At 44.9% G+C, this 7,289-nt stretch overlaps 1 protein-coding gene across 1 annotated transcript; it reads left to right on the forward strand.

Annotated features, from left to right (window-relative positions):
* Positions 1–2,754: 2,754 nt before the first annotated feature.
* LOC110729045 lies at positions 2,755–3,894 on the forward strand. Its single transcript, XM_021908748.1, has one exon. It carries the CDS (start codon positions 2,755–2,757, stop codon positions 3,892–3,894), a length of 1,140 nt encoding a protein of 379 aa, XP_021764440.1.
* The last annotated feature ends 3,395 nt before the right edge of the window (positions 3,895–7,289 follow it).

A 7,289-nucleotide genomic window follows, 5' to 3' on the forward strand; every position in this document is an offset into this window, starting at 1 on the left:
AAGGTATCATGCATAATATTATAATCCTATTGGCTACCAAATATGCAATTGCCTTTGATTAGATCTGTTCTAATTACATGAAGTACTTGTATTATTTTTGTTATTGACATCTTCCTTCCGAGTACTATGACAATAGAAGGGTAAAAACTAAAAATGGGTCAATTTTGGTGAATTGTGACTGATCTAAATGAGATTTGTTTTTTGATTTAGGCATTAGCTGAACATAATAACATATGGTCCTTTTGTATTTGCCCAAGTTGACACAGTTTGGAGGACGTTTTTCCAAAGTGAGCCAATTTTGGCAAATATTAACCAAAATGGTTGCGTGGCAAAAGTATTTACCAAACTAAGCTTCCAGGCTAAAACGCTGTCTCGGTCAGCGTTTTATGCCTGTGTGTTTTTTTTAAAAAAATCAACTTAAAAACGCTGTCTGGGACAGCATCTTTGTTGTTGACCTTTTTTTAAAAAAAATTTTTGTAATTGTCTTTTATTTATAAAAATGTTTTTAAAAAACAAAAACAGTTATACCAAAGACGCTGTCCCAGACAGCGTTTAACTCTGGAACTATAAACGCTGTCTCAGACAGCGTTTAAGGTTATTAATGAAACGTTGTCTGAGACAGCGTTTCTGTCGTTTTTTTTTTTTCCTGCACCAGCGTATTTCATCCTTTCATTTCCTCCTCCTTCATTCTCAAACCCCTTCTTTCCCAAACTCTAACTTAATCCCCCTCTCTCTCATACTTGTGCTCCTCCGTATAGACCGCCGCCGGCGCCGTCACCTCCACCGTCGCCCTCCGTGTAGCCCACTATACACTCCCCTCACCCTGAAATAGGTATTCATTCAACTTTCTTTGTGTTTTAAATTCTAGGGTTTATGTTGGTGATTTCTAATTTTTTTGGAATTGGGTTAAAATGTTGATGAGGTTGAGTTGTTAGTGTTAAAAATGTTGAATTGTTAGTGTTGGTATTGTTGAATTATTAGTGTTGGTAATTGTTGAATTGTTAGTGTTGATAATGGTAGTGTTGATATTGTTATTGTTGATAATAGTTTGGATAATGTTGAATTGTTGTTGTTGGTTTTGTTGAAAATTGTTGACAATGGTTGATAATTATTAGGTTTTGACCAATTGTAATTACCTACATTGTTGTGTAATAATGGTGATTTAGGGGTTCTTAGTAGTTAATTTGTATAGTATGTAAAATTTTTTTGTTTGGTTGTGGTGATTTAGGGATGATTTAACGGGTTTACGTAAAATGTGTTTTGGTTGTTATGTAGAATATGGCTGGACAAAATGTAGCGTTGTTGTGTCGATGGGGAGGTGAAATTTTGTGTAATGGATCAAATGTGGAGTACACTGGAGGGAATATGGACCTTATAACACTTGAACCGAACATGACTGTGACTGATCTGATGAATGAGGTTCACAGTTGTATTGGTTCAAACCCTATGACTGTTGAACTGAACCTTAAAATGAGGTGTGATACTGGTCATAGGGTGCAAGTGTTACCTGTCTCTACGAACAGACATTTGAAAGGTTTGAGGAGCATGGTAGGAATGAAGGGTTTTCCCAATGAGATATATGTAGAAACAGTGCCTATATGTACCCAACAAAGTACTCGGGCAGAACAGCAAGCTACATATGTCTCTGATTACAACACTGCGTCCTTCCAAGAGCCCGCAAACCACATTCCATCGAATGCATATGGGATGGGTTCTTTCACTCGAATGATGCAGGACGACCAATTTCACTTGCCTTTTAGTTCTCATATAGCTTCACCAGTACATGCGGGGGGACGCGTGACAGTGTTCGGCCAGCCTGCTCCGTCGTCATCGAACACCGTGTCATCTTCGCCGATGCAATTGCATAGCTACTCTTCTATGCAAGGTGATGATGGTTCACCGTTTCGAGAAGAGCCTAATCATTTTGATAATGTTGTGAATAATGAATTGTCGGTGTATGATGTGTATGCGGAAATGGATGATGAGGACGAGAACAGAGAGGGGGATGATGAACCTACACAGGTTGAAGATGGTCAGCCGTTGGTTAGAACTCCCATACCTTGGTTCAGTGAGGTACCCGAGAACTATGAAGTTGATCAGTATTGGGCCGAATCGGGTAGCCACACCTCTTTTGTTCCCGGGGGAGAATTTGAGAAGGGAATGTATTTTGAGAGCAAGAAACTGCTTCAAGAAATGGTGAAGATGTATTCTATTCAGAGGAATCAATTCTACACCACAGTGACCTCGAATGATGGTGTCCTACATCTGCGATGCAAGAAGAAATGTGGTTGGATGCTACGGGGTACCAAATCGAGTGAGCACTCACGTGGTTTTACCATAGTCACGCACAAAGGCCCGCATCGGGAGACATGTGTCAGTGAAGTACTATCTAATGATCACCCACACTTGGATTCGTCCGTAATAGCCGAGTATGTGAAGTCCTTTGTGCGGAAAGATCCTTCGTTGAAAGTGGAATTCATAAAGGAACTGATCTCGAAGCAATTTCATTTCGATGTCCCGTATCGACGAGCGTGGTATGCCAAGAAGAAAGCTATAGCTGAGATATTTGGGGATTGGGAGAGTTCATATGGCAGACTTCCCCACTTCATGCAAGCACTCCTACGGTCGAACCCGGGAACATGTGTCGTATGGAAACACAAAGCTTTAGTGGATGGTGTATACTACAGCAACATGGAAGTGTTTGAATGAGTGTTTTGGGCCTTCGGTCCTTGTATCGATGGCTTTAAACATTGTATGCCTGTTATCTGTATCGATGGGACGCACTTGTACGGGAAGTATAAAGGAACACTGTTGGTTGCTACGAGTGTTGATGCAAGCTTCCAAGTATTTCCTATTGCATTTGCGGTGGTTGAAGGGGAAAACACTTCCAGCTGGTCTTGGTTCCTAGGTTGTATTCGAGATCGTGTCACGCAACGGGATGGCCTTTATGTTATTTCTGATCGGCATCCTGGGATCATTGCAGCAATGAATGATCCCAATGTTGGATTCACCCAGCCCCGAGCGTATCACAGGTTTTGTGTCCGCCACATAGCCTCTAACTTGAAGACTCACGTGCGAAGTAACGACATGAGAGACATGTTCAAGGCCGCTGCGTACCAAAGGCAAGAAAGAAAACTTCAAGCTGATCTGTGTTTCATTGGTGAGGCCTGTCCCAAGGCCATTGAGTACATTGCTCAAGTCCCGTTCCCTATGTGGTCTCTGTTTCACGACAGTGGTCGCAGGTATGGTATATGTACTACTAACTTCTCGGAGACATTCAACAATGTGCTGAAAGGAGCTCGGTTTCTACCGATTATGTCCCTTGTCGAGTTAACCTTCCACAGAGTTAACAAGTATTTCACTTTGAGAAGGGAGTCTTCTGAGGCTAGGTCTGATCAGGGACTTCCATACCCCCCAAAGGTCACTGCCATCCTCGAGAAGAACACCGCTAAAGCCAGATATCATAGAGTGGATGCCTATAACCGGCGATTGCATATTTACCAAGTGACAACAGAGAGGGGAGAGAGAGTTGGTAATAAAGGAGGCCACAAGCATACGGTGAACTGCCAGTTGAGAACGTGTACGTGCAACAAACCGAAGATATTCCACCTCCCATGTTCTCATGTGCTAGCAGTCTCTGCTACATACTCACTATCAGAACGGCCTTGGGTGGACCCTCTGTTGCAGTCGGCCGCCTACATGAACACCTATGCACCACAGTTCTGGCTGATCCCCTGCGAGACAACCTGGGCACAGTGGGCACAGTACGTAGGCCCTAAACTCATTCCGGACGGCACAATGATACGTGGAAAAGGTCGTCCAAAGTCGAAGCGCATACGCAATGAGATGGATGACAGCAACCGGCCCCCAACTAAATGCAGCCGTTGTCACTAGCAAGGTCACAACCGCACTACTTGTCCATCTAGACCAACATAGGACCTGAGTGTATATGTGTTATTTGATATAGTAGTATGTAGTGGTGTTATTTTGATGAAACAGTTATAATTTTCTACATTATGTGTTATTGTGTTCAATTCGATGAATTCTATTTTGTACGTTGGATGTTCGAGATTTCTTGTTTATGCCTTTCAATCGAAATTAGTATTCAATATATTGTGTTAGTGTTTGGTGTGTAACGTTTTCAATGAACAGATATCATGGACGTACAGGATAGGACACCCGGACCTGTTGACCCTTCTGTCCTGACACTACAGGACACCCATCGGAGCGTCGACGTATGGAACCTGACGGTAATGATTCATCTTTAACGTTTTTGGATTCTTTGATGTACTATCTTTTGTTACTTATAAATGCTCCTGTGTTTTCAGGGTGACGTAGCGAAGCCACTACAGTGCAGGCACTACAGGACCCCCTGGGTTGTCCATGATCGCTGCCTTGAGTACGTGACGTACTCTGGCTTTGGCGGTGTACATCGCTTGGGATTCAGGGAGATCGACCGACACCTTGTCACGGCGTTAGTGGAGAGATGGAGGCAGGAGACGCACTCCTTCCACCTACCAGTTGGGGAGGCGACTGTGACATTGCGGGACGTGGCAATACTTACGCGCCTTCCAGTACAGGGGACTGCGGTGATGGGATCATTTCTAGTCGATCCCGTTGGATTGGTTGTGCGGGTTCTCGGGGTGCAGCCGGGTCCCAACGATGTTAGGGGCTCCGCCTTGAGGACGGTCTGGTTACGAGATACTTTCCAGGGCTTGCCTGCGGAGGCCGATGACGCCACAGTACAGAGATACGCTCGAGCGTAATTGTTCTTCCTCATATCCGGCGTGTTGTTCGGCAACAAGAGCGGGAGCCACTTGCAGCTTATTTACCTACAGCTGTTAGACCACGTCTGGGAGCATATCCGTGGATACAGCTGGGGTAGTGCCTCTTTGGCGGTGTTGTATTGCCAACTTTGCAGAGCCTCACGGAGTGGTGCGCTCGAGATTGGAGGACCTCTGTTTGTGCTTCAGGTATACTACGTATATTATCACAAGCGAATTATGCAATGAGTAATGTCATATTTAACATAGTTTTGTGTTTTGCTATTGAAGCTATGGGCTTGGGAGCACATCCACGTAGGAAGACCAGGTAGGCCTGCTGTACATCGTCCGGGGCAGCAGGACCAGGATGACCAGTATGAGCCGTACATCGCTCTGCCTCGCCCTGCAGCTGATGAGGCTTACGGTTGCAGGTTTGTAACAATTGTCATTTTTTTCCCATATACGATTTCATTTTGTAAACATACTTACCAAATTTGTTGCCCCAGGTGGATGGTCCCCAAACTCACACAGGCACATGCGGCGACGGGTCTCCCATACTACCGAGACGCCCTTGATCGACTCACTGAGGATCAGGTACAAACTCTGAAGACATTTGTAATCATTTAGGTACTGTGTATACTGATTGTGGACTAACTTATTTAGGATGTGTTATTGCAGATCACATGGGATCCGTATGTACCGGAGTTGGTAGATGTCATGCCTGCACATCTACTGGAGCATCAGGGAGAGTGGCGTGCCCAGGTCCCCCTGATCTGTTTCGAGGTTGTGGAGAGTCACCTACCTGACCGCGTCATGCGACAGTTCGGACTGCAGCAGCTTGTTCCCCAGAACTGTGACACTGTCGTGCGCCTTCACGACATTAACCGTCGGGGAAAGACGGAGACAAACTGGGCACTGGAGCATTGACAGTATCTTCAGCTATGGGAGCAGCGGTTGGGTCATGTCGTTCAGGGTTATCCCATGCAGGGCGTTATGGATCATGACGATCCGTACATGGTGTGGTACAGGCTTATCACACGCCGTTTCATCAACCCCAGCTACAAACCACCGTCCACCCATTACCACCCGGCACATGACGTCATTAGCGGATATGTAAGTTTCTTTTACTATACTTATCATCCTCATTTTTTAACTTTTTTAAATATCATGTACTTGACTGATCGATGATTACTACAGGCGGCGGATATGGTGGCGATGTATGATGCACTGTCCCTCGCCCTTACAGACGGACCCACTAGAGCCCAGGTCCAGCGGGTGCGAGATATGTCCGCGACTTCCTTACGCAGACATGGTCACGGTCATCTCATCCAACAGCGGGACGGTGATGATGGTCACTCCATCCATTCGCGGTTCGACCCCGGCCAGAGTAGCAGTGGAGGTGATCCTACGTCGCACACAGAGGCAGAGGAGTACATCTTCCACAGTTCTGCACCCTTCAGAACCCAGGAGGACGCATCGTCCAGCCAGCTCACTCCCCCCCCCGCGCCGGAACCTATTCACCACCATTCACCATTACACTCGGCGTCGTCCAAGACGAAGGGACGACAGTGAGGCTAGGGAAGGGTTACACCAAATTGATGAGTAGTGAACGTATTGTATCATTGTTTTGTCCTTTTTCCTGGAATGCTGTATATAACGATTGCATTATCAATATAAGACATGCTGGTTGAATGAATCTGTTTGTGTTTTGAAGTTTTGTTTGCTTATTTATCCAAATCGGATTTATGTCAGTCAAAATAGATCCTTCAGGGCTAATGTACATTAAACAACAGACATTTGGAATCCATAGTCGAAAATGGGGAAGAAAGGATGGCCCGTGGTGGTTAATGTGGTTGTTCATGGTGGTTTTAGTGTTGTTAGTTGTGGTGGGTGGTTATCGACGGTTGTTGTATGGTTGGGGTTGGTGGTGGAGCTGGTTGAAGTGTTGTTGGAGGTCAAAAGTGGTGGCAGATGGTGGTCGATGGTGGGGGTTGTTGGTGGATTGTGGTGGCAAGATCATGGCAGGGGGTGGTGGGTGGGGGCAGAAGAAAGTGGCAGATCAGTGGCAAAAGGCTGATTCTGCTGCTGTTTTGCACACCAGTAGAGAAACGCTGTCTCAGACAGCGTTTTAGGTTAAAAATAAGACGCTGTTTGAGACAGCGTTTTAGGTACAAGGAAGTTTGTACATAAAGCGCTGTCTGGGACAGCGCCTTTGGTATAACTGTTTTTGTTTTTTAAAAACATTTTTATAAATAAAAGACAATTACAAAAATTTAAAAAAAAAAGGTCAACAACAAAGACGCTGTCCCAGACAGCGTTTTTAGGTTGATTTTTTTTTTTAAAAAAAACCCAGGCATAAAACGCTGACCGAGACAGCGTTTTAGCCTGGAAGCTTAGTTTGGTAAATACTTTTGCCACGCAACCATTTTGGCTAATATTTGCCAAAATTGGCTCACTTTGTAAAAACGTCCCAGTTTAGACCTTTTGAAAATTGAGGTTCACTCTAACAAACTACTCGTAGGCTCG

This window comes from Chenopodium quinoa, unplaced genomic scaffold (assembly GCF_001683475.1).
Source record: "Chenopodium quinoa cultivar QQ74 unplaced genomic scaffold, ASM168347v1, whole genome shotgun sequence".
Lineage (NCBI taxonomy): Eukaryota > Viridiplantae > Streptophyta > Magnoliopsida > Caryophyllales > Amaranthaceae > Chenopodium > Chenopodium quinoa.

Excerpts from the sequence above, each read along its gene's own strand:
- LOC110729045 (XM_021908748.1), top strand. The coding sequence starts at position 2,755 with ATGCCTGTTATCTGTATCGATGGGACGCACTTGTACGGGAAGTATAAA.